The sequence below is a fragment of the Podarcis filfolensis genome (assembly GCF_964270895.1).
Source record: "Podarcis filfolensis genome assembly, chromosome: 13".
Classification (NCBI taxonomy): domain Eukaryota; kingdom Metazoa; phylum Chordata; class Lepidosauria; order Squamata; family Lacertidae; genus Podarcis; species Podarcis filfolensis.
Genome location: NC_139615.1, coordinates 26,653,413 through 26,680,096, shown reverse-complemented (window position 1 = coordinate 26,680,096; position 26,684 = coordinate 26,653,413). Strand labels below are relative to the sequence as shown.

General features: G+C 43.9%; 1 protein-coding gene across 23 annotated transcripts in view; it reads left to right on the top strand.

Annotated features, from left to right (window-relative positions):
• KANSL1 (KAT8 regulatory NSL complex subunit 1) overlaps positions 1-26,684 on the top strand; it is a 144,531-nt gene that overhangs the window by 95,481 nt on the left and 22,366 nt on the right. For all 23 annotated transcript variants that reach the window (XM_083582521.1, XM_083582528.1, XM_083582525.1 and 20 more), the window contains 3 exons: positions 17,692-17,833; positions 22,168-22,272; positions 26,341-26,456. In XM_083582521.1, the coding sequence (XP_083438647.1) occupies positions 17,692-17,833; positions 22,168-22,272; positions 26,341-26,456 (363 nt within the window). The remainder of the gene's footprint in view (positions 1-17,691; positions 17,834-22,167; positions 22,273-26,340; positions 26,457-26,684) is intronic.

Here is a 26,684-nt window from a genome sequence, read left to right as displayed (position 1 = left end):
AGTGTGGAACAGCAGAGGGAGGGGAAGCAATTGAACCAGTTTAAAAGAAAAAAGAAAAAGCTTTCATGGAAAAGAGTTAAGATGAAATGGGCAGGCTCAGACATGCTGATCCAATGGACTCTAGTTCCTTCCCCCCTCTGTGCATAAATATCACAAAGCAGAGATCCTCTAAAATCTAATTTAAAAATATACTGCATGTATATATATTTGCATAGTACTTTTATGAGATGTAAAACAGTAAATTTTAGTTGTAGTAACTCCTATATTTGAACAGATAATATTGATCGTGGCTGAACCATCTGTTAGCTGTTTTATTTTTGAAGCTAGAAAGATACTTCCTAATTCCTGAATGATAGCATCAAACATTTAGATTGCCATCCTCACATAATCAATAGGATCAGGAAAGAGGAAGGTGTCTCTTAGTTTAGTTTAGCCTACCCTTCCCCAACCTGATGCCCCCAGATGTTTTGAACTCAAAGGGAAGCAAAGTTCTCCATTCCCCTACTACTATATTGCTATTCACAGTGATAAACTCTTTGTGTTCCTAGAAACATGTGTTGTGTACCACACACACACACACACACACACCATTTTTGGCCCGGGAGTGAGGTGGGGCATGCGTATGCGTGCTGGTGCGGGGGTGTGTGTGTGGAGTATTCAAGGGCCTGTATTCAGATTTTTAGAAATTGAAGTTGGTACTTAGTCTTAATTCAGATTAATAACCTACACATTCTTCATCATAATGAGACTGATATTCCAGATGATAACTGAACAACGTATTAGGATTGTCCAGTATTTTTTTCTCCACTCCCCCACCCCCCAGTAGTTTAAAAGAAAAAAGATCCAAGCTTCTCCCCGGGGAAAACCTTTGCAGTAAATAGTATGCTAGCCCTTTTAGTTGAGTGATAACTGCCCAGCCTGGGGCTATACTGTAAATATACTGTTGGTAGGTCAGTGCTGTTTCCAGTTTTATTGATTGGAAAACCAAGTCTGAGAAACATTAAATCTGCCTATTGAGTTTATCTGATCAGGTGAGTTAGGAATGAAGAAAAATTGGGTGTGTGTTGGTAGTGAGTAGAGGTAAACAATAATCATTGTGCGTGTGAGAGAGAAGTGTGTATACTTTATATGGACATGGATGGAATCATGTACAGTGGTACCTCGGTTCTTGAACAAAATCCATTCCAGAAGCCCGTTCAGCTTCTGAAACGTTCAAAAACCGAGGTGCAGCTTCCCATTAGTTGCAAGAGCTTCTTGCACTCAGTGGAAGCCGCGTCGCACGTTTGGGTTCTGAAAAACGTTAAAAAACGGAAGCATTTACTTCCGGGTTTTCTGCGTATGGGAACCAAAATGTACGACAACGGAGCTGTTTGGGAACGTTCCACTGCGTTAAGTTTTACCAATATTCTACCCAGAAACAAAAACAACATAAAACACCCTGTCCAAAGTATTTGGAATAAAATCAGTGTATCAGTGATGGTGTGGTGATCAGATACAATGCTTTGAATTAAATTAATTGCACTTAATTTCCGCAGAAATCACTGAGTCATAATTCGAGTCCTGATTAACTTGTCTCATTAATTTCATTAGGATCTTACTGCAGTTGACTTAGGGTTGTATCGAACACTGGTCATACCTGTACTTTGAAATCAGTGGACACAACTCATTTAAGCTCATTGATCTCAATAAGCCTATTGTGATTATGACTTAGTTGGATACAACATGTAGTCTTGATCTAACACAATGTATTGATTGATTTGAGGTACAGAGACATTGCCAACCAAGTGCATTTACACATTTTGACTTGTTATATCTGATCATGTTGCCCATTTTTCGAGCAGGGGTGGCTAACCTGTGGCCCTCCAGATGTTGTTGGATTCTCAACTCCCATCGTGAACCTAAGGTTGGAGGTCAGCTACTCTGGATTTTAGAGTTTGGGTTTAGAGCAATTAAGCACAGTCATAGTATATATAAAATGAACTGTTTGGGGTTGAGAGGTATATCAATTTATGTGTTGCCATTAAATCATGATGTGTTGCTGATCTGCAATTTTTTTTCTGGTACAGTCAAACTTTGGCTCCTTAACGCCTCCGTTTTGGAACATGTCGGCTCCCGAGTGCCAAAAACCCTGAACTAACTGCTCCAGTTTTCGAACGATTTTCGGAAGTTGAATGGCTTCCAGGGAGTTTTTTTCTTTTTTCACCATTGACTTTGCCAACCGCCCTTTGATCCTTGGTTGTTGAACATTTCGGAAGTCTAACGGTCTTCTGGAACAGATTACGTTCGACAACCGAGGTTTGACTGTACGATGGCATATTTGCGCATCTAAATATATAGGGGTTGCCATATTTCAAAAGGTGAAAATCTGGACACAAAAGTTGTTGAGCTGCTTGGGGTGGCGGGCAAAGTTGTTGAACTATTTCTAAGAAAATTCGCCAAAATCTACACTACCAACATAGGTTGCCATATGTCTGGATTTTCCTGGACATTTCAGTGATACCTGCCGGAGACTGCTTACGAGGGCCGAATCCCAGCTATGTCTGGGAGATTCCAGACATATGGCAATCCTTGAATGTATGATTTTGTTAGCTATGTTTTGAGGATAGGCCTTCCCTCTTGTGGCAGATCAGAGTGCCATGGTGCTCACATAGGTAGTTCATTCTGATCACCAGTCCTGTGCCACGGTTGCTGACTGTGAAGGAACATAAGGTAGCAACTTATGCCTGATGGTATTAATATTTATAATTCTCACCATTGTACAATGGTGTGAAGAAACAACCTCTTGGCTGAGAATCCAGCTTGGTTTCTCATCAGATTATAGAGTGGTGGTGTGTGGAAATTAGTATCTCCCACCCCCATATTTTTTTAAAGGAAAAAAATCACTCCAGTAAAAAACAACAACTCATTGCCACTCACAGAATGTGAATGGTAAGTCCAGGGTTATTCAGCTATATTAGGGCATAGGCCTTGATCTTGGGATTCTTCAATTCAAGCTAGGAGGCCTTTTCAGATGGTTCTGCAACATTGCAGCATAACAATGCGAGAGCAAATGTCTTAAGAACTTGCTTTCTCTGTGCTGCCCTCCCTTGAGATGGATGCAGTCTCCGATAATGTTTTGTTATTTATTTAATTTAAAATAGTGGAGTCTGTGTGGTACAGAGGTTAAACAGATGGTGTCAGCAGAAAGTGTAAGGGAAGTCTCTCATTGCTCCCACTTAACATTATCTGGCTGTTTGCTCATGCAAAGGGGAATACTGAATATATTTTTATTTACACAAGACTGCTTCTTGGTAATGTGTACAGAGGCATATTTCTAAAAAACAGACTTACTATCCCTCATTGTACCTTTCCATGTGGTCCATCGCGAGAAGAAAAGAATAAGTTTTCTAGGTTCTGAGATGGGGGGAGGTCTAGGAAGGTCTTTCAGCAGACTGGGTGAGAGATACAACTGTTTCCCTCATTTCCCTTCCTCCTCCTTCCAAATGAGCTTTACTCACAGGACTCAGCCATACAGCTGCAAATAAAACATTTTAAGTGTGTTTTAAGTGCAATAGACAATGTGACACTAGATGGCAATGGTGAATTCAATGCATTTAAAAAAAACTCCTTAAAAAAAAACTTAAAAAACTTAAAAAACTCCTTAAAAAAGCATTTTCAGAACATTTTTTATGTGTGTAGATTTCAGCACAGTCTCTACATGGGTGTCCCATGTTGGACAGTTGCAGAAGGGGCAGTGAGATAATGTGTCTATCTTTTCGACCAAAACCCTGGACTGACTGTCTAAATCAAGTTGAAGAATCCAGTGTGTGGGTGTGGTAACACATTTTGGGTTTCCCACTTGACAACCTTTTCTGTAGTTGGGAGAATCCTAAGACAACCTAACCTGCACCCCAAACTCGTTTTATGTAGCTCCCAACATCCCCTGATACCGCTCCACTCATCTATCACAGTTCCTACCTTCCTGTTCATCGCCTCATTTTTCCTGGTCTTCTAAAGTGTGTTTCCCCACTTTCTATACAGTTCGAAAATAATTGGAAGGGATAATGTTTTATTTGATAAAAATACTCAGACATGGTGCATTTACCTCTTCTCTGGTTGTATGGCTTGGGAAAAAGCTGCCCACGGACAAATTTGATAGGCTTATATATGTGATTGTGAGTATATAGTAAGTGCACTAAAGCAACAAAGCAATTACTTTCATTTGTTTTCCTGAACAGTTACTGTATTGGCCTGTCATACTTGACACACAAAATAAAACCCCTCTGTGAGAGAAATGATCCTAGTGGGTTTACTTTTCAGTTGACCTGCATAGGACTGGGAATTACAATCTGAGATAGTCAAGATGAAAATTGAGGCAGGGTGGTCTTTAATTCCACATTAGTTGATTCCAAACCAACTCCATCCATCATCCAGCTTTGACAGAATGCTGCTCCTGTTGGTTGGAATGCTGCTGCTAACAGATAAAAAGGTTGCTTACTAAATGCTGTTGAACCATGGCCATTTGCTATCTGTCCTTAGACTGTAATAATGTCACAGGATCCTAGAAAGTGTTGCCCCTTGTGCTGTTGGGCCCCTGACCATTAGGTCCAGTCGTGGACGACTCTGGGGTGGCTGCGTTCATCTTGCTTTACTGGCCAAGGGAGCCGGCGTACAGCTTCCGGGTCATGTGGCCAGCATGACTAAGCCGCTTCTGGCAAACCAGAGCAGCGCACGGAAGTGCCGTTTACCTTCCCACCGGAGTGGTACCTATTTATCTACTTGCACTTCGACGTGATTTCAAACTGCTAGGTTGGCAGGAGCAGGAACCAAGCAACGGGAGCTCACCCCGTCGCAGGGATTCAAACTGCCAACCTACTGATCGGCAAGCCCTAGGCTCTGTGGTTTAGACTACAGCGCTACTCGCATCTCTTGTGCTGTTTTACTTGGTCCTAATAATGGCATTCTCCTACAGTTGACTTTTGGATTTGCTCTTTTAAGGGGGTTTTCTCTCTCTCTCTCCCCCCCCCCCCCCGTCGTTTACATTTCTGGCTTGGGAAAGGAAGATGAAGTGGAAATTTCCCCTCCCTCCACTCTAGGTTCAAAACAGAGGAAGAAGAATGGGGAATTTCATAGATAATATCTTTGTCACGTTTGCTGGAATGCCTTTGTTAACTCTGCAGAAGCAGCTGGAGGAACATGTTTCGATAATGTAGTTCCTGGTATATAATGCAGCTTTCATCACTGTAGGCTAGATAGAAAATGACAGGAAGGGCCTGTGTAAGTAACCCAAGTGGATCCCCTCCCTGCCTTTACCTATGGCTTGCCTGTATCTAATTATTCACAAAGTGTTCTTGTATACCTGTTTCAGCATATAGAGAGTATCTGTGCTTTTCATGGTGAAGATTTTTTTTAAAAAAAACCACCACCACCAAACCACCACCCAACGTTGCAGCTGTATCTGCATTTGTACCTACCCACATGCACATACATAGTCCAGTACTTAGTAAGAAGAACTAAGGGCTTTGTTGAATGAAATATCTGGGCAGGTTTGTATGTTCCTAGGCCATTTAGGGCCATAAAGGTTAAGAGCAGAACATTGAATCAGGTCTGGAAGCAAATTGGCAATTAGTGCAGCTGTAACAACACTAAGATGATATATTTGGGATACCTCTCCCCCACCCCTTTGACAGCAGTTGAACCAATTTAAGCTTTTGAACAGTCTTCAAAGACAACACCATGTACAGCACATTACAATAATCTTATTTGGATGTAACCAGAGCATGAATGATCACGGCCAGGCCCAATTTCCTAAGGAAGGAACTCAGCTGGAACACTCCCTGAAGCTGCCAAAAAGGGGTCATCTGGGCAACCAGGAGCAGTGCTGGATCCAGAAGTTCTCGCAAGCTGTGTACCTGTTTGTTAAGGGACAGTTTAAACCCCATTCAAACCTGGCTCAAACACCCAGTGCAGGGTTAGAGAAGCCCCCAGTACTCCCTCCCTGACTGGATTAAGTTTTAGCTTTTTCTATTCTCACCCAGTCCCATCACTGGTCTCAAGCGCTAGTTCAGAAAGTGTGCTCAGAACCATGTTGTTCATTATTGTGTCTCAAGTTGGAACTAGTGAGTATACCATCAACTGGTCATAGTGGGATGTTGAGGACTCTGCTGTCTTCCCAGATGGCTGGAATGAAATTATGCAAGACAACACTGTCCAGTTGCAGTGTGTAGGGGTGGTGGTGGTGGTGAAATGGCAGTTCACCATTATAGCATTGCTGATGTGAGTTCTAGCCAGTGATGTGGACTTTCTGGGAATTTTTGAATGGGAAAATGAATGATGAAAGGGCCATCATTATGCAAAGCAGGGTAATTTGCATACAGTAATTTGCATCATGAAACCTAAAAGTTTACGATGCCCTAGAGAGTATTCTAATATAGCATGCTTGGTTTACTTGTATTAAAAAACAACCTGAGCAGTGCCAAACTTGCCTAATACTGTGCTTGCAATTGGTATCCATTTGTTGTTATTGATGAATTCAAGAAATGGGAAATTTACCCGAATGTTCCAGTCCCCCCCCCCATCTCCTCTTAAATGAAGAGCTGAGTGTGTCAGTCTGGAAGAAGGGGGCATCTGGAAGATATGTGAGGCGGTTGATTCCTCTGCTGCTGAGTCCAGAGACCACCAGAGTATTCACAGAGCATCCTGTTCCTATCTGCTGGAAAGTGTCTGCAAAACAGTTGTGTCCATCATATGCCAAAGTCAAACCACTGTTGGTTTTACCATCACTTAAAATTCCTATTTTAAATTAATAATCAAAATTTTAAAATGCATAGTAAAAATAGTGGGTATCATGATTTATTGTGTTTGCTGAGCGTGGGGAAGCTATCCCAAAAACTCACTGTAAAAAAAAAGAGAAGTAACATCAAAGTCTATGCACTTGATTTGGTTTCAACCCCTTCTCTCTGGCTTTGGTATGGCGGTTCAACTTCCGTTGACTAGCACCAGAACTTGCATGAAACTGGTGGCTGGTCATTCCGTAGGGGAATGGAAGGAGCCATAATCTGCTGGCCACCCACGCACCATTCATGAGGGCAGAAGAGTGTGACTTAAACAGAAATCCACTGGAACTTAGGATCTTAAATATTGTACCCTGTAGGCTCCCCATAATGCGTTTGGTTGACCACTGTGGGAAACAGAATGCTGTATCTTTGGTTTGGATACATTGGGCATTCCATTAATGTCTCCTCTTGATTTGGATTCCCCCCATTCAGGATTGGAACATGGTTTTGCCCTATGTATGTATATTTGTGTATACTTTCCTTTCTATTTGTGTGCACATGGACTCGGCTACAAATTCCCTTCCCATTTTAGCATCCAAAAGAGCTGCTATTTATTACTAGTGCTGGTGATCAGAGTCTAGACACCTCTGCATAATAATATTTATTATGGCCTATTGTTTTGGCTATTAGGTGGATCCTGAGAGCTTGCCTCTCTGGCTTTCTTTTTCCTTTGTTTCTCCTTTTGCTATTCCACTAGCAGCATTGTCCTACTCCCGTTCAATATTTGGGAAGGCGTGTGTGTATTTGTGCCAGCCTTTCTGATTTCATTCGCACTCAGGCAGGGTATTCTTGGCTGCTTGATGCTTCTGCCTTCTTTCTCCCTGCTTGCCGGCTCCCAGTCATGTAGCAGTTTAGCCTTTTGTTACTTGTGCAATAAAATAAAATGGGCTTGTGTGTGTCTGTGTGTCTTTAATGCTTCGATTCCTAGCTCAGATTCACAAGATTCTAACAGTGTTTCGTGGGTGGAGGAGAAAAGAGGAACTCTGTATTCCCTGCTGCCCTGTCCCTCGAAGAAATGAAGCAGGGCAGGTTGGCCCCATTTAGCTTGCTTGGCTGCTGCAGTATTTATAACCCTCCCAGGCTGAGCTCATACATTCCAGTCTCCTCCTCCTCAGCCTGGTTATTCCTTTTCTCTGCTTTCCCCTACTCTGTAAATAAATAAAAGGGCTGAGACCTTCCCAGCATACATCTGTTTATTTCTCTCCCCGCCCCGCCCGCCCCCCAGCCCGCTTCCCTCCCTCCCTCTCTGTGATGCGACATTGGAGAGAAGCATAAATCGTCACCCCCCCACCTTCCTGGTGTGCGCATGAGCACGCAACTCCCTTTTCGCAACAACCGCCATCTGTTTAGATTTCCAGGAGGTTGTCCTTGTCAGTCAAGCAGCCTGTGATGCTGGCTTGGCATGCACGCAAATGTGGCAGTGGGGTGTGTGTGTGTGTGTGTGTGTGTGTGTCACTGGGTGCTGGTGCTGGTGCTGAGAATGTCCCTGGCATTTGCCTGTGCCTTCCCGGCCTTCTGCGGTCCTGTAGCAGCCTGCATTCTTAGCTCTTTTTAAGCAGTGCTGGCCGCGTTAGCTCCCTTTGCTGTGTCTAATTCAAGGGAGGAAGGTTGGCCATGAGAAAAGATGCCACAGATTGGCTTTGTTTATGTAAAATCTGATCTGTGGGCTGCTAGCAAGCCCTATTGTTTGGAGCTGGAGGTGGGGGAAATAACATTCTCCTTTGGAATGTGGTTTGTACTGGGAAGTGCAATGAAGGATTCCAGCCTTCTGGGCTCTGGATAGGTTTGCAGGCTCAGGGCACATCTTTTGCCGCTTGATGTGTTGGTTCTGCCTGCTGCGTCTCTCCAAGGGGAAAGTTGCAGCATACCCACATACTGAAACTCAAAACTTCAGAGGCCCTGGCAGTGAGTGACTGCCATGCGGGTGCTAATCAGGTTGCCATCTCTGGCATCACTCTTGTTATGCTGAAGGTTTTTTTTGGGGGGGTGGGGATTGTTTTCAGATGAACACTTGCAGAAGTGTTAGTCCCTTTATATCTGTAATTAAAGTTACTATAGTTTATAACTTTTTTCTCTTACACACACACATCCTTTAGTGTGCAATTAGCTTTTTATTTCCGTTGCCTGGTTGAAGCCACTTGCGCAACTAGAAGACTGACGCTCCCAAGTTAGCCTGACCAAAGATTAAATTTTCTGTACTTTCTCAAATGCAGGCCCTGGTGGGGGCCAGTTGATGGGATGACTGAGACCGGGGGGCGGGGGGCGCAGATATAATAGAGAAGAGATAATAGTGGGCAACTGCCCCTGAAAAGTAATTGAACCACCCATTATTTGAGAAGAGAAATGCTTGCCCCTGCCGCTTGGAACAGGTGACAAGAAGGACCATCCCAGATTGGATTTGATTGCTGACTCTCCTGTTTTACCTGTACAGGGGCCACAGGTAAAGATTGGTTTGAGAATCACTGGCCTGTTTTCATAGAGTTATAGAATTGTAGAGTTGAAAGGGACCCTGAGGATCATCTCATCCAGCCCCCCGCAATGCAGGAATATGCAGCTGCCCCATACAGGGATTGAACCTGCAACCGTGGCATTATCAGCACCATGCACTAACCAACTGAGCTATCCAGGAAGAAGTGTGAGGCCAGCTTCTTGACCCTGAGGAAGTGTTGAGTGTTGCTAAATGGGAATGAGCCTTCCAAATAACTTGGGGCTGAGAAGTGGAATACTGTCTGCGTCCCTTCAGTTTCTGCCATGTAAACAGCCCAGTGGATTGTGTACCCTTTGGAGGGTTTGGTTTGGATAGTAGGGGACAGTGGATCTTTAACAAGTGGTTGACATTGCAGTCGCAGTAGTGTTTCTGTGGCCTCCTCTTAGCATGCACTATTGAGTAGTAAGACGTGGCGTGTTAGTCATTGCAAGCAGGGATGACATGTCTTCGCATGTAGATCACGGAGCCCCATTTAAAGTGACACAGATCCTGCCAGGCCATCTGGCTGTGTCCTGAGCATGATGTCATCTTTCTTAATCTGAACCCTACATAGAGACAGCTAAAGCAAATGGAGCCCTCTGTTTAGAAACGGGGAAGGCTTGATAACACATCTTCTGAATGTTGTCGGTGATTTGCCATGCATGTGTGTACAGTGTCACACGTGTTTGCAGGTAAATAGATATGCATACACACATTTGATTCCCTGCATTCTGCTCCATAGAAATATTCAGGAGCAGGCACTGAACTTTTAAAGCAGAAATGATTCTCCAGATGAAAACAAAGTCAAACTTTTATAAGCCCACCTACACATTTGTTTGCTTACGGATATGTGTGTAAGATATGTACACACATAAAATAAACACATGTGTTTGTGAGTGTTATTTTCCATGATTATATTTGACAGTAAGTAAACAAAACGAAATGAAACATGATAGTGCAATAAACATTAAATTGGAGAGGTATATGTGTGCTTTTCTTTCACTACACATAGAGAACATCTAAATGGGAACCAGATAACATGAAACTTGCTGGATTCTTTTACAAGACGATTTTGAATCTCTCCAGTGCATTTTCTATGCTCTCAACCTAATCCAAAGCATATTTACTTGTCCCATTGAGTTTAGTGGAACAAGCTGCCAGGTTAGTGTGTATAGGATTACAGATTCTGTCTCTACAGATGGTGAGTATTGTATTAGAATATCTCCTTCTTTCCTACCCTGAGACTCGACCCAAAGAAACCAACATGATAATAAGATATATTAATGCTAGAAAGGAGGATATTGGTGGTTCATTTTTCAAAATACTGGTCATCTTTGGATAGAATCACAATAAAAAATATTTTAGCTTCTGTAGATAATCTAGGCTAGAAGAACAGAGACTGGTCTCTTTCCTCCTTCTCCACAGTTTGTTTAGTTTACTTGTAAGTATCCTGTGTTTCTGTGCCGGCTACAAAGGAAGGCCGCTGGCATTTTAGAACTGGGCTTTGTCTTCTTTCAGACAAGTTGTGCAATTTGGTCAATCCCTTTCAGGTTGGCGAGGAGGAAAACCAAGAAAGGTGAGTAAAGATGCTTAGTTCTTCAGCTTGATCTGTTTACCCTGAAAGAAGTCCTCAAAGTTACCAATGCTAAAAATAAGGTGGTAGCTACCGGCACCTTCTAGTGTATCCTGTTGAAAGGAAGCAGTCTGAGTGATGGGCTTGACTGATGGGTGACTTAAACTGTCATGAGATGATGAACAGGGCAGAAGTCGGGAGGATGTTTAGGGAGCCTGACTTAACACTGTCTTAGATTTTATTGAAAAATAATGGGTGAGTGGGAAAGCACTGTTGAATATGCCATTCAGAAATATTGGCAAAGGCCAAAGGTGTGTGTGTGTGTGATGCTTGTGATTCAGACATAATAAACAGTGAAAGGTATTTATCTTCTTAGCATTTTAACAACCAAATCCAGAAGACATTATTTCTGAAATGCCAAGGAAGATAGGGAAAGTTTGCAAGATATTCTCTTGTAACCAGTGCATGATTTACTTCTGTGGCATAGCATAGAATTTGATGTTTATTTCCCACCTAATATCTTTTTAGAACTTCAGGTCTAAGATTGCCTGCTCTCACTGTCTCCAGCTGGTAGAAATACGGTTGTACAGTTTGTTCTGGCTTACAATTTTTAATGTTGAACTGTAGAATGTTTTGGAAAAAAGGTGCTTTTTCCGGAGGAAGAGATGCTGTTTGTGAGGACAGACACCTGTTTTTCTGCACTTCCATTTCCCTACATTTCATTCATTTCTAAGCTTGATGCTGTTTCAGTACCTGCTGCATGCAAACAACAAATCCCAGTAAATCCTCAATAAAATCTCAGCGAAGGGGAAAACTGGGACATGTGGTTTCTTCCAGTACTTTGTACAAAACTACACTTCCCACAATGCTCTGATTTTTCATGTGAAATTTTATCTTCCATGTTTTAAGGCTGTGTGCTTTTTTATTTCTGATATTTATAGATTGTTGTATAACTGGGTTCTCGGGGCATCTTCATTAGAGTAAAAAGTTCAGCACAACATATAATGCATGCAGTAAAAAAAAAAGGAACATAAAAATATACAACAGTGATAAAATAAATGAAAGCTATTGCTGATAAAGATGCCTGAGAAAATAAAAAGGCAATTTGCTTGGCATCAGAATTGCATCAGCTGGGCATGTCGAGTGCAGCTGAACGGGACTCAGTTGTGGGCAACCTGAGGAAGTGCCATCTACCTTGCACCTGTCTATCAAAAGCAAGTCCTATAGTGAGAGACTAGGGTGGTGTTCACAGTTTCCAGGAACATTTTGTAGGTGAGCTGAGAGTTTGTTTGAACCCTGGGTGAGAACCTGGAGGCTGAGAGGGAAGGTGTGTCAGAAGGAAAATGAATTGATACAGATAGAGATAGATAGATAGATAGATAGATAGATAGATAGATAGATAGATAGATAACTTCATATTAATGTAACATTTTTATGTGTAACTTTTTGTAATATTTTGTTTTAAATTGGCTGTTTCTTTTTTGTACACTGCTAAGAGCTATTTTAATATATCAAGCGGTATAGAAATTAAATAATCAAGGTGACCCTCTTTACAGAAGGATTTCACAAATGTGGTGCCACCACCCAAAAGGCCGTTTGTGGTTCCCCAAAATACCTCACCTAAAAAGGGGCCTCCAAATAAGATCTTAAGGTTTGGATTGCTACATACCTAAGAAGGAGTTCAGATACTCTGTTGTTGTTGTTGTTGTTGTTGTTAGAGTTAGATTTAGTGCCACTTGCCATTAATTGCAATTGCCATGCTGCGGTACCCTTTCTTTCAAGACCTATGAAATATCAGGGCTTCAGAGCTTAAAACAAAGAATGAGGATTAAAAACTTGCAAATAAATACCTTTCAAGTAATGGAGTGAGGAGAGAGAAACATTGAAAAATCAGCCTTTGATGCTGGCAGACAGGTCAGCATTATCCCTTCTGTTTCTATGTTACCACCCAGTACTAATTAAGAATGCAGGTGGGGGGGGGACAACATTTTGGAACATTCTTTGGTCTGTTGTTGTTTTTAAAAGTCCTTGCAAAGTTGTTGTTTTTTAATCTGTACATGGGCAGGGGGTGGTATTCTGGCCTAATCCACTCATCTGTTCTCCGCTAGTTTTCTACAGGCAGAGGGGATTTTTTTTAAAAAACAAACAAACCCAACAACCTAGGTTCAGCCTTGGATACTAACTGGGCTATAGATAATTGCTCAGGTGCTGTGGGGAAATCCAGCTGGGATTAAATATTATGAGTCCTCATGCAGGGTTTTTCTTTTTTCATGCAATTCCAGTGTGGAAGAATGATTCCCAGATATTGCGACAGCTGCCAGAGTCTTAGAACTCCACGGCTGCTATGATTTGCATCTTTCTTGTCTTGAGTCTCAGTTGTGGTTTGCTTCTGTTTCACTCCGGCCACATCTGCTTTAAGCGGCTGCTCTTTGTTAGCAAGCTGAAACTTTAAATTTTTTTGTTTGTAGCCATTGTAAAAATTGAATCCAATGCTGTTTCTAATAAAGACGGTCTTTTTCTTTTCTTTTTTTAGTGTGGCAGAACATATAGCAGTGGAGAGGCACTGGTAGAATGTGTGCTGTGTATGTCAAAGGCCCTGGATTTGATCCCTGGCACCTGCAGTTTTAAAGGACCGTGAATAGCGGATCTTTGACCTGAACATGCTAAGGTCAAGACTTGCTGCTGACAGTACCAGCCTAGGAAAGCCAGTTGTTTGGCTTAGTAAAAAAGCAACTCCGTATTCTTAGAAAGAGAGAAGGGATGAACTTAGAATAGCCACCACACTCTCCTAGAGGGGAGGAAAGGACAGTGTAGAGGAAATGATGGTGGTGGAGGAGGAACTTAATTGGCAGAAATAGCAATACAGTGGTACCTCGGGTTAAGTATTTAATTCGTTCCGGAGGTCCGTACTTAACCTGAAACTGTTCTTAACCTGAAGCACCACTTTAGCTAATGGAGCCTCATGCTGCTGCCGCGCTGCCGGAGCATGATTTCTGTTCTCATCCTGAAGCAAAGTTCTTAACCTGAAGCACTATTTCTGGGTTAGCAGAGTCTGTAACCTGAAGTGTATGTAACCGGAAGCGTATGTAACCTGAGGTACCACTGTACTTGGTTTGACTTAAAGTATGTTGGTTAAAATCGAAGCTGGTAAGAGCTGCTTCTTCATAATTTGTCATTAAAAAACACCAGATTTTAGTTAGGGTTTTGAAAAGCTACTTTATCTCTTCTGCCTGTCCCCATCCTCCAAGCATCCTGCTTCTTGATGGGCAATATCTGCACATCACTTGTCCACACCTGCCCTTCTTGGATGCTTTTATCTGTCTGATTGCTATCTGCGAACATAAAGGACACAAAGTGCAGTACAAAATATTGATAAAACGATGAAATCACAACAAGATTTAAAGTGGGATGGGATGGAACTGTACAACACTAAATTTGCATTTCACATTTCTCCAATTTGTATAATAATAATAAATGACTCTGCTATCCTGCCTGACCTTTCTCTGAAGAGTTCTACAAATGTGGCAAACACTGATGTGAGGTGGGAAAACATCCACAGAAAAAAATCTAGTACTTCATTTTTCCATGGAAAAACATCCGTTTCATAAGTTCACCAGTAGCAATGAATGGATGCCAATTTCAAGCAGGGCAATTTAAAAGTGTTTAGCTTTGTTTATGAAATACAAATGAAACTAAACATTATGAATTAGGTCCTTCTCTAGAGCAGGGTTTTATTCCCCCCCCACACACACAAAGTGCTGCTGCTACGGATACACCACAGCTTAACTGTAAATTCCCTTGAGACTATTTTTCATAGTAGTCGATAAGAAATTCTAACCTAGTCAATACTCCATATTAGAATGCTTCTTTCATGCCTAATTTTGAGAGGTGGGGTGCTCCCTGTTGGCACCAGAGAAAGCCTCAGGGTGCGGTGCCATGTTGGTGACCCCTGCTCTTGGCCACCAGAAAGTTTTCCAGTGCAAATGGAAACTTTCTCGATGCAGATGGAATGCACCCATTTAAAATGTTTCGGAAAAGCCACATCACCAACTACCGCCTCTACTCCAAGATGTAAGCTAACCTCTGCCACAATGTTGATGATACCCCAGAGCAAGGCCTCTCTGAGAAACCTAAGGAACTGTGTAAATCTGGTGTGGTGTGAGAGAGCCTGTTAAATTGTCCCCCACATTTCTCTCAGGACAGATCTCACTAAGACAATAAGAGAAACGAAAAGAGGAGGGATAAAAAGAAAACACCTTGGAGAAATGCAGAAGACAATCTTAACAGGCTCACTCACACTACAAAGGTCTTTCTTTCAGGTAGATGGCAGCCATACTTGATGAGGTGCTTAAAACACACACACACACACACACACACACACACACACACACACACACCCCTCTCTTCTAAATTAGTTGTTTATAAATGTAGGAGTGTGAATGTCTCTCCTGCTGGTAATGTTGTATTGTAGAGTCAAGGGCCAGAAGTGTATATGCGAGTGTTTGTGTTGTATAATATTTACTTCCGTATGTTTTTATGTTAGGATGGCTTTTATCCCCCCCAGGAAACCTTTGGTTAGGCAGCCCTCAAGCAAAAATCAAGCAACCTTTGACTGATTTGATTGGGCATGGGTAGTATACCTCACATTTTAAGCGGGGAAGATCCACCTTTGCTGAGTCATTGAAGGAAAAGGGTGTTGGGAGTTGTTCTTGTACAGTGATACCTCGGGTTACGTACGCTTCAGGTTACATACGCTTCAGGTTACAGACTCTGCTAATCCAGAAATAGTGCTTCAGTTTAAGAACTTTGCTTCAGGATGAGAACAGAAATCGTGCTCCGGCAGCGGGGCAGCAGCAGGAGGCCCCATTAGCTAAAGTGGTGCTTCAGGTTAAGAACAGTTTCAGGTTAAATATGGACCTCCGGAACGAATTAAGTACTTAACTGAGGTACCACTGTAGTGTACAAATTCACAACTTTCTTCTACGTAGTGAATGTCTCTTTCCAGTTTGTGGCTTAGGTGCGTTAGTGCAGGGGTAGGCAACCTAAGGGCTGGGGGCCAGATGCGGCCCATTCGCCTTCTGAATCTGGCCCGCGGACCATCCGGGAATCAGCGTGTTTTTACATGAGTAGAATGTGTCCTATTATTTAAAATGCAACTCTGGGTTATTTGTGGGGCATAGGAATTCATTCATTATTTTTTTCCAAAATATAGTCTGGCCCACCACATGATCTGAGGAACGGTGGACCGGCCCACAGCTGGAAAAGGTTGCTGACCCCTGCGTTAGTGTAGTGTCACTGCTGCTTGGTTTTGGACAAATACTTTGACCCTATTTTGTATTTTGCCACTTCACCCACCCTGTTCTTCTGTATTAGGTGTAGGGCAATAAGCTGTCCTTCTGCTTTGAAATAGGGACCTAGCTTCACATGACTAATCAATTAGTGTTGCGCCAAATGTTCTCCCAACGTTTTTGGTGTAAAATGGGGACTTTTTCACACCCACCCACAAAATGTTCCCTGAAAACTCCCTAAGTGCTTATTTGTGTCTGTTTGCTGCCCTTTTCAGCAAAAGTGTGATTTTTAAAAATTACTTTTCTTCTTGCTAGCTCTGTGATTCTAGCCAATCGCAGATTGCATAGCCAGTGTTAAGACACTATGTAGCCAATCAGGTTTGCCATTGTGATTATGTCACTGGAGACAGAAATCATTGCCCTGCGCTGAATGGGGGTCGGGGAGGAATACTACGGACAATTTTTTTCCTTCCTGTTCTGGAGCACCCCAGTTTGCCAAAGGTGTATGTGCACTTTTTTCCCAGGGGGCAGAAATGCTTGCAAAAAGTGCCCCTTCCTCAGTTTCAACTCTGTCCTGTTGTCATTGTGATGCCTTTCACACATGCTGTTTTTAACTAACACAGTTCCTAAGAGTAAAAGTCTCCCCGTATTTGGCGCTGTTAAGGCATTTCTCTCTCCACCCCCCCCCCCCGTACTTCCATTTTAGAAATTTCCATTCCATTTATGGAAGAGAGCTACAGGGGTGATTTAAAGTGTAGAACAACCTTCCCCTACTTAATACCCTCCAGATCAGGCTTCCTCAAACTCGGCCCTCCAGATGTCTTGAGACTACAGTTCCCATCATCTCTGACCACTGGCCCTGCTAGCTAGGGATCATGGGAGTTGTAGGCCAAAAACATCTGGAGGGCCAGGTTTGAGGAAGCCTGCTCCAGATCATGTTGAACTCCAAATCAGCCCTAGTTAGTATGGCTTATGATCAGGCATGGTGGGAGTTGTATTGCAAAACAACTGGAGGGGGCATCATGTTGAGGAAACCAGGCGCAGAAGTTTGAGAAGGCTGAAAGGGCTCAAGGGCAAATGTTTCTGTTGGGGTGTTTGGGCAAAACCATAACAGCAGATTGACATTACATAGGAATATGTATAGGGAGCAGGGTAGGCTCCAAATGTTTTAAAAGAGCTCATCCGTGGAATAAGCAGGCTAGAGAGGCTGTGAAGTCTATAAATTGGTAAAAGCAGTTTGGACAAGTGTCTGGTGTAGATGCTTTAGAGTCGTAGGGTATTTTGCTGTGGAGCGGGAATCTGGGCAATCTGACCAATTGGAATCAGAGATGGAATGCAGCCATCATTTATGGCAGCCAACCTGTGGCCCTCCAGATGTGTGGGGGGGGACCATAATGATTCGTGGTGGTTGAGTCCTGTCCCCGTCCCCCTTTTCTAAAGCCGAGGTACAAATAAGACAAAGTGGCAAGAATGGGTGAATCACTAACTGGGGCAACGTGTGTCCGTCCACTCCTTGACACAGAATGCTTCTTTCCCTCTTATTTCCAGGAGGCGAAGGTCAGAATGGCGGTGGGCAGCAGACAGAGCAGCCATTGTCAGCCGCTGGAACTGGCTTCAAGCGCACGTCTCGGATCTAGAGTACCGAATCCGGCAGCAAACGGATATTTACAAGCAGATCCGAGCCAATAAGGTAAGGGAAGTAAAAAGATACATCTTCACCTGCAGGTATTCAGTCCCTGCTCCTGAAAAAATATCTCCTCAAGTGTTTCCCTTTTGCATTACACGTTTAAAAGGCAAAATAATACCTTTGATATAGGGTCATGATTGTATGACTTAATCTGGCATGCTGTATGAATGCTGATTAAAGGCAGCAGCAGAAGCTGGTGGATGTAAGTCAAAGTTGCTTACGTGACCTTTAAAAAAACGAAAAGCCACTAGTGCTTTATATTCCTCTCGGGTAACCACATTTTTAGCCCGTTCCACATTTATAAAGCACATAATATTGAAGGTTGTACTGGTTTACATTAAGAAACTGTAGACTAGTTCACGGTATCCCAAGTATATCAATACAAAACAGCTCAAGTCATTCGGGGCCAGCTGATATGGCCTGAAATCTTTTAATTATTTCACATCAAATCCAAAAGCATGATTTTAGTCCTCAGAGTGGGAAAGCGTTCTATCATTTCATCCACCGCAGATGCTCAACAGTTTGAAAATACAAGTTGGGGATGCAGAAATAGATGGTGCTGGGCTTTGAAGAGTTGATTCATGCATAGCCCTATCAGTATTTGTATCAGAAGACTGAATTTCTCAAGCATCCCTAGCTTGGACTGATGCATCCCTGTATCCTGGATCTCTCTTTGCAGCTGCCCATCCTATAATATTGTACTGGTTTAGCCAATATTTCTGATTCCTCATGGCCTGTGTGTGGTGCAAAAGAATAAAATAAGATTGGCACATAGGGACCCAACCACATCCATAACGGCAAAGCATCCTTTTCCATCTGTGCCTTGGAAAATATCCACCCTGGTCCTGTTCATCTGAGAGGCTTGGGATTTGAGCTACAGCTGTGCTTGTGATAGCTGCGTTCTGCACAACATAGAGGACTGTGCAAGAGCAAACATGGACCGAAGACTGGCAACAGTCCAATTCCAGCTTTTATGGCTTCATCAGATTGGCAAAAGAACTGGGAACCGTGCAGAGAGCAAAGGCAGGAAGCATTACTTTGGTGAAATACTCTGTGGGTGGTGGTGCATGTGAGTTTTGTGTAAGTGGTCCCAGGGCAGATATAAACCCGAGCCCTGAACAGGAGGAGCAATGTTGGAAATTGCACTCTGTTAGATGAGAATTCTAGGCTGCTTCTGCATTTGAACATTTGCTAAATAATGCTTATTCCAAAATGGTCACCTGTGCCAAAGTAGCAAGGCTGTGGACATTCTATATCTTTATATTTTGTATTTTATTTTGTCACTACAAAAAATGGTCTTGGAGCGACTCAATTTAATTTTTAAAGTATACAGTACCAAATTTAAAACACACAGGATTAAAAAAAAACATTATTAGCTATAAATACCTCCTGGGATTTGCTTGCCATTTTGTGTGCTGTGGTTGCTTGTGTAGATCAAGCAGATTTGTACCCATGGAGGTGAAAACCCCTTCACCCAAATGCCTTACGACAAGGAAGAAACACCCGCAGAGTTTGTTCTTATTGGCAATGATGCCTGATCAGGTGCACATGAATTGCACATAGTTATTTGAGCCTGGGGTGCGAGTGCCGTCCCAGCTGCAGTTCTACTGTAGTAAAATAGGCAGGGCCTATTTTAGGGGTCAGGATCATGGGGCACGTGCCGCCATGACACACACCTATGCAAGGTGCCACTGGCAACTCATGGATCTTCATGTTCCGGTGGCTGCTGCTGCTGCTCCTTGCTGTCACTGCATGTTCATGTTATGCCCAGCATCAGCTCAGTTGATTGGAGCATGGTGCTGATAACACCAAGGTTGCAGGTTCGATCCCCGTATGGGATAGCAGCATATTCCTGCATTGCAGGAGTTGGACAAGCTGATCCTCAGGGGCCCTTCCAGCTCTGCAATTCTGATTCACATGCTTTCTCCAGGTATGCCAGGAATGAAGAGAAGGAGCAGCATGCTCCAGTTGACTTGAGCTTTCCCTCTACAGTCATACCTCATGTTGCGTTTGCTTCATGATACGTTTTTTCAGGTTGCGTCCCGCAGCAACCCGGAAGTATCGGAAAGGGTTGGTTACGGGTTTCGCCGCATGCGCAGATGTGCAAAGTGATGTCATGCGCAGACGCGGTGAATCGCAGATGTGGGTTGCGTTATGCTCATGTTGCGAATGGGACTCCGGAACGGATCCCGTTTGCAACCAGAGGTACCACTGTACGTGGATGTGTAGATTGAGTCCAGGTGGGGTGGAAGCCAAGCAAATGGATAGTGGAGTGACAGTGACAAGGTTTACGTGGGCTGTCTCAGAGATAAAAAGGTAAAGGGACCCCTGACCATTAGGTCCAGTCATGGCCGACTCTGGGGTTGCGGCGCTCATCTCGCTTTATTGGCCGAGGGAGCCAGCATACAGCTTCCGGGTCATGTGGGCAGCATGACTAAGCGCTTCTGGCAAACCAGAGCAGCGCACAGAAACGCCTCTTACCTTCCCGCTGGAGTGGTACCTATTTATCTACTTGCACTTTCGCGTGCTTTTGTACTGCTAGGTTGGCAGGAGCAGGGACCGAGCAATGGGAGCTCACCCCGTCACGGGGATTCGAACCGCCGACCATCTGATCCACAAGTCCTAGGCTCAGTGGTTAAGACCACGTGCCACCCGTGTCCCAGAGATGTCTTAGAGATGAGGGCCCATTAATTAAGCTTGCAAAACCTGACCAGCCCTGAAAGTGGCAAACCCTAAAGAGGCTTCCGTTTTAGAGTTGCAGGATTAGTGGAATATGAGCTGTAGATAACGTTGCACGCAGCAAGTGCTCCAGAAATGATAATGCCCATTGTTTTTGTTGGAAGAGAATAGATCTGTGTAACTGAAGAGCTTGCCTATTTCATTTGTAAACACATGGCCCAAATAAAAGGCATTGCCTTTTGTGTGTGTGTGTGTTGTTCTCAGATGCTGGCTGAGATTCTTAACCTGAAATGAAAGGTCCCTTTAAAACAAGTATGTCCTAGCAAGCACAATTTGCATTCTGCAAGGGCTCATATATCCCTACCTGCCTATTGTATACCTCCCCTAATTTAAAGCTGGCTCAAGTTTATGAAGAAGAGACTCCCAAATCAGCCCAACATGTGGCTTGAGTTGTTCTCTGCGAGAATGCCACCTGCTATTATAAGGTAAACTTGCAAGTCATGAGCCTTTAGCAGGAGCTGTGAAAGTGTCCCCCGTTCAAATTTTATAATAATTGGAGTCCCTGGGCACCCAGTTTCTACTTCCTGCTTGTTGTTTTATGCCCTGGTGAGTGAGTTGGTGAGGACCCAGATATAGTCATAGTATGATATATTATGAAAGGGTTTGTGCATTCTACAGTGAAGACACGGTAGTTTAAGAAAGAAAGAAAAAAAACCTACGGCGGGGCTGTGGCCTCCAGAAAAATAATGATGTCAACTGAGCATATTTCTATTGGTTATGCATCTGGTTCTAAATTGCTAGCATTTAAATAAGTTTACAATTTTTTTGGAGGCTGTTGAAAGAGGAACATTCTTTGATACTTGTCAGTAGTTTGGGAATCTGGAATGTAGAATAATAATATAACTCTTCTTTTGCCCTCTCTATGGACTCGCATGCCTATAGGTTCTGTGCTGGCACAGAGTCTCATTTGGGGAAATACATCATTCACATTTGGGGAAATACACACACAAAGGGGGCGTGGCTCCTGCTGCCTTGCTTAGTTCTCCCTTGGCTGCCACTGCAGAAGCTTCAAGGGAACCTTTCCGTAGCAGAATATGCATTGGACGCTATCTTAGCTCTATGTAGGCTCAAGTCCTAAGTCTTATGGAAGATCCAGATTTAAAAGATGTGTGGATGTCAATTCCACTTTGCTCCTGTCCCTGAAGTTCTCCGTCCCAAAAAGGAAAGTCAAGGTTTCTTATTGGAGAGACAAATCTGCTGACTTTGGATAAACAACGGAAAGCAAAGGCTGTGTTACATAAGCTGCCTTTTCATCAGCTGTTGTAGGCATCACAAAGAGCATGTGTCGGAACAATAAAGGAGGATGAAAAGGAGAATCTTGTTCTGGGAGCATTAAGCTAACTTAAACAAAACAAAAACCCCGCCTTGATGCTTTCCTTCCCTCGCTCTCATCCCTTAAGCTCTCCATCATTTAGGCGCAAATTGGTGCAAGAATGGAAAAGGGACTGTTGACTGGTAGGAGAAAGTGGAGGAACTGATGTCTCTTGAGAAGCTTTGCAGATAAAGTGAAAGGGAAAAGAAGAAATTTCTTGGAGCTGCGTGAAGGAGAAGCCGCCTGAGAAAGATGCCACTGAATTGCTCTTCCCTGTCTCTTTCAGGGCCTGATACTCCTTGGTGAGGCGCCTCCCTCTGACCCTTTATTAGGTGACTCATCCCACACTCTTAGTGCTGACGTCAAGCCGGAGCCCGGGATTGACAGACTGGTAAGTGCTGAGGGTGCTATAAGAGCTGGCCAGGCTCTTGCTCCTTCCATTCCCCTGTTCCTCTGCTAGTATTATATTGCTCTGTCTTCATTCAGTCATCCTCTTTGCTTTTAACAGATCCTTTGTACGCTGTGCAGGGGGAGAAACTATCCTGCATGCAGAGAAACAGAAGTAGGCACGCTTTGGCTGTAGTGTGTGTGTGTGTGTGTGTGTCTGTCTGTCTGTCTGTCTGTCTGTCTGTCTGTCTGTCTGTCTACCTATCTCCTGCTTGTTGGATCTCTCTCCCTTCTGTTGTTTTTGACCCAGCATTCAGGAAAATCCCAATTTGCATACTTTGCATATCTATATAGAGAACTGCGGGAGCAGCCAAAACTTTGCAGGTACAGTAGTACCTTGGGTTACATACGCTTCAGGTTAGAGACTCCGCTAACCCAGAAATAGTACCTCGGGTTAAGAACTTTGCTTCAGGATGAGAACAGAAATCGTACAGCGGCAGCAGGAGTCCCCATTAGCTAAAGTGGTGCTTCAGGTTAAGAACAGTTTCAGGTTAAGAACAGACCTCCAGAACGAATTAAGTTCTTAACCCGAGGTACCACTGTACAAGTTTGCTGAGCCCAGAGCAGCACAGACTTCCAACATGGGAAGAAGCATGAAGCCACTGGGTTCCATGCATGTTCCCAGATGACTTTGCCCTGTCTGCTGCTCCTTGTTCAGTGCCTTCTCCCTGTCCACAGATTTGTGCACGGAAGCTCTTTCCATATGCAGAATATGTTCACTGCTTGCAAAACGTGGGAAAGACCAGTACATATTTCTGAGAATTTTGAAGGCATAGGCAAAATAAATTCCCAGGAAGGTTTTGAAGGGAAGTTCAAAAGCTAACAAACCCAAAGCACATCGGAAAATCCAGAAAACTCCACGGTTCACTAATAGACTCTCAGTTTCAGATATGATTTTTTCCCTCCTCTTAAAACCAGGGTTGTGGAAGCTGTAGCCTTCCAGACGTTGCTAAACTACACCTTCATAATCCCTGTCATTGGGCCATGCTGGCTGGGGCCTACGGGGGCTGGAGTCCAACCACAGGTTGGCCCACCCCTTCTTCAGACTCTGTAGTAGTGCAGGTGGTAGACCTGCCCTAAGAATTTCATTGATGTTTTGTGGAAGTTCCATCTCCGTTGCCCACTGTTTGATTGTTGACTGAAACCAGCTTTTCCAAGGGGTAGGCACATTTCCTTAAGCAAGGATCAAGAACCTTTGTCAGTCCAGGGGCCACATTCCCTTCCGAACAACGGGGGGGGGGGGGGCGGCACATGCCACTGGCATGTGATGCTAGAGGCAAAAGTGGGCAGAGCAGTGAATATTACCTTCATACAATAGTAGGCTAGTTTCTGCTCAGATAACCAAGCACCCCTCTCTATTCTCCATCTAGTTCAGGGTTTCCCAAACTTGGGCCTCCAGCTGTTTTTGGACTACAACTCCTATCATCCCTAGCTAGCCAGGACCAGTGTTTAGGGATGATGGGAATTGTAGTCCAAAAACAGCTGCAGTCCCAGGTTTGGGAAACACTGATCTAGTTAATCAAGAGGCATTAAGGACACATTCCAGTCAGGCGGAACCACTCATTGAAAGCTGCAAAGTAGAGCCAGCTGAGAAGCAGAAGGCCTGAGGGCCTGTAGGGCTGCACTTGACTGCTGGGCCAGAGGTTCTCCACCCCATCCCCTGAAGCTTCCTCTTTTCTGGAATTTTATGGCTCCGAACAAGTGAATAATAACCCATTTCCAAGTGGGCGTGAATGGCTGTGTTTCTGTGACTCATACTTTCCACTTGTGGCTGCGCAGTGTCAACAAGAAGTTGGACACACACATTTCCCAGGATTTGTGCATGATTGTGAGCTCAGCGTTACATTTTACTGCATCACAGGGCCAGAGGCAGTTTTCAGAATTCCAAGGCATAAGAATCAAACTTCTATTTGTTTGTTTTAATGTTTTAGAATTTCTGTTTCTCCTTCCTGCAAAAACGAGGTCATTAAAAACCATATTTACATTCACAGCAGAACCAGTGGTATATAACAGTAGATGGAACCATCTACAGTGTTAGTGTAACTAGGCAGTTTAAACGGCAGTGCAATTGACAAGAGAGAAGCAGCAAACTGTTGGAGCCAGAAGCACATTTATAGGACCAATGTGGCGCCAGGAATGGGCAGGGAAATTGTATCCCACCTTTTCAGCTGTTGGCTTAGAGTAGTACACAAGAGTTCTTCAGCACGCTCCAAACTTGCTCTTGGCCAGGCCTAGACTGACCCAGATTCAGAGATGCAAGAGGTGTTTCAGTTCAGTCTTCGGACAGAAATGTCAAGATTCCTAGGTGCTTTCATTTAAGCACGTGAATGACCCAGGAACCCAAGACCTTCCCAGCCATGCTGCGTAGGAGTTTGTAGCACTTGCAAGCAAGCAAATGCTGTGACCATTACGCTCTCTGAACTTATTGTAAGGGTAGGGGGGGGAGGGGAGCGCTCTGATGTGTGTGGCAGGGCCCGTAGTCCAGTGGGGAGAGCGTTTGCTTGGCATGCATACAGGCCCCAAGTTCATTCCCTGGCATTTTGGGTAGCAGAGCTGGGAGAGGCCTCTGCTTGAGGCCACAAAGAGGCCTTGCTAATCGGAGCAGATGAAAAAAAAAATTTATATACCCGCATTTTGGCTCCAGTACAAGGCGGCTTTTTATTTCCTAGCCTGGGAAAAGGTGGCAGGTGCTATGCTAGGACCTCTCAGCTGCATTTGCCCAGGCAGTTTGCAGGATGGTAACCGTCCACCTCTTTCCTTAGAGCGGACAGAAGTGATTGGCAAAGGGGTGTTGCTAATTGTGTGCTTCTGATCGCAGGCCATTAACATGCAGGTTGTCATTCGCACAATAATACATGCAGAATGCTAAGTACAAATGCAGGGCAGACTGTATTTGGCAGTGGAGCTGGATGTAATATGCAGTTTTCTTAATCTGACAGTGCCGCTCTCCACTCTGGAGAAACGTGGACCAGCCCTTGAAATGCCTCTGCGATCCCTGGCTAGCAACTCGTGTTCACATTACCTGGTGATAGAGGGCCACCCCCAACCCCGCAGTCGCTGTTTTAGGAGTCTAAGGGGGAGGCATGCTTCAGCTAAAAATTAGAAGTTGGGAGGGTGGGTTTCATTAAGGGCCCCCCTGCCTGTGTGTATAGACACACACACACAGACACAGACACACACACACACACACACACACACACACACACACACACCAGTAATTGGAGGACTGCTACTGCAATACAGCTATATAAAGGGATAAGGAGCTGTTTTATACAGAGTTGACTTGTTGACCCTTATTTAAACCTGTGGTCCTCTATATGGTGTTGGGCCTGCTTTCATCAGCCTAGCCAAATGTCAGAGGTGATGTCCAGCAATATCTGGAGGGAAGTTCCCCAGCTCTGGTTTAAATTCTTTGTGCTTGTTACCTATGTAAGAATCTTTTAAAATGCGTGAAAATAAAAGGAAGAGTAACACACTTTTACTTCTAAGCTGAGATGTTCAATCTCGCGATCAGCTTCAAGAGGGTTACATTTTTTTCCTAGGAAATTGCAGGGTGTGTTGCGATATGTCATGGGATGTGTGATGTGTGCATTGATACCTTCTGCGATTGCTGTTGGAAGATGCCCTCAGCTGTGCAAGAAAGCGACTGATCACATGATGAATAATAGAAAGCTAGACATTGAAAACAGGCAAACCTGCCTTGCTGCCTTTTGTTCCAAAGAAAACCTTCGCTTTTTAAGAGCATTTGTAAAGGTTGAAGGAAATTCTTCTTGGGCATCCCTGAGTCAGTGGGGCTTTGAAGTCACCAGCCCGTGTTCCAGCCTGTTATGTTCTGTGTTGTTTAAGAGGCAGAAATGCAGAAGTTGCAAAGACAATAATCTAAATGCCAAATAACTCTGGGTGATTTTTGCTGCCGTGGCGTGTCAAGAGAACCAGGAGAAAAACGATATGTTGGCTGTTTTGGAATTGTACAACTTTTGACACATCCCCCCCCCTCCTTCTCTACCCATAGGGCACATGCCTCTCCCATTCGTCAGAGAACCTTTGTTCATCCGTTGGCAATACCCCAGAGTCCCTACCTGCCAAAACTTGTGGAGTGCCGAGACCGGTCAATGGAGTTATTAACGCGTAAGGCTCTTGCAGAGTGCATCCCACCACCCCAAAGGGAGGGGGGGAATTGAGATGATAATATATGCTCTAACATGTATGCTCCTCAGTGGGCATCCTCGGTTACGAATTTGCCTCTTGATGTACTGCAGCTTGTGTGTGAGTCAAAATCTTCCTGAAGTGTATAGCATTTATTCCGCACCGGTTTATACCTTTCCGAGAAACGTTGCACAGTCCAAATAGAACAGT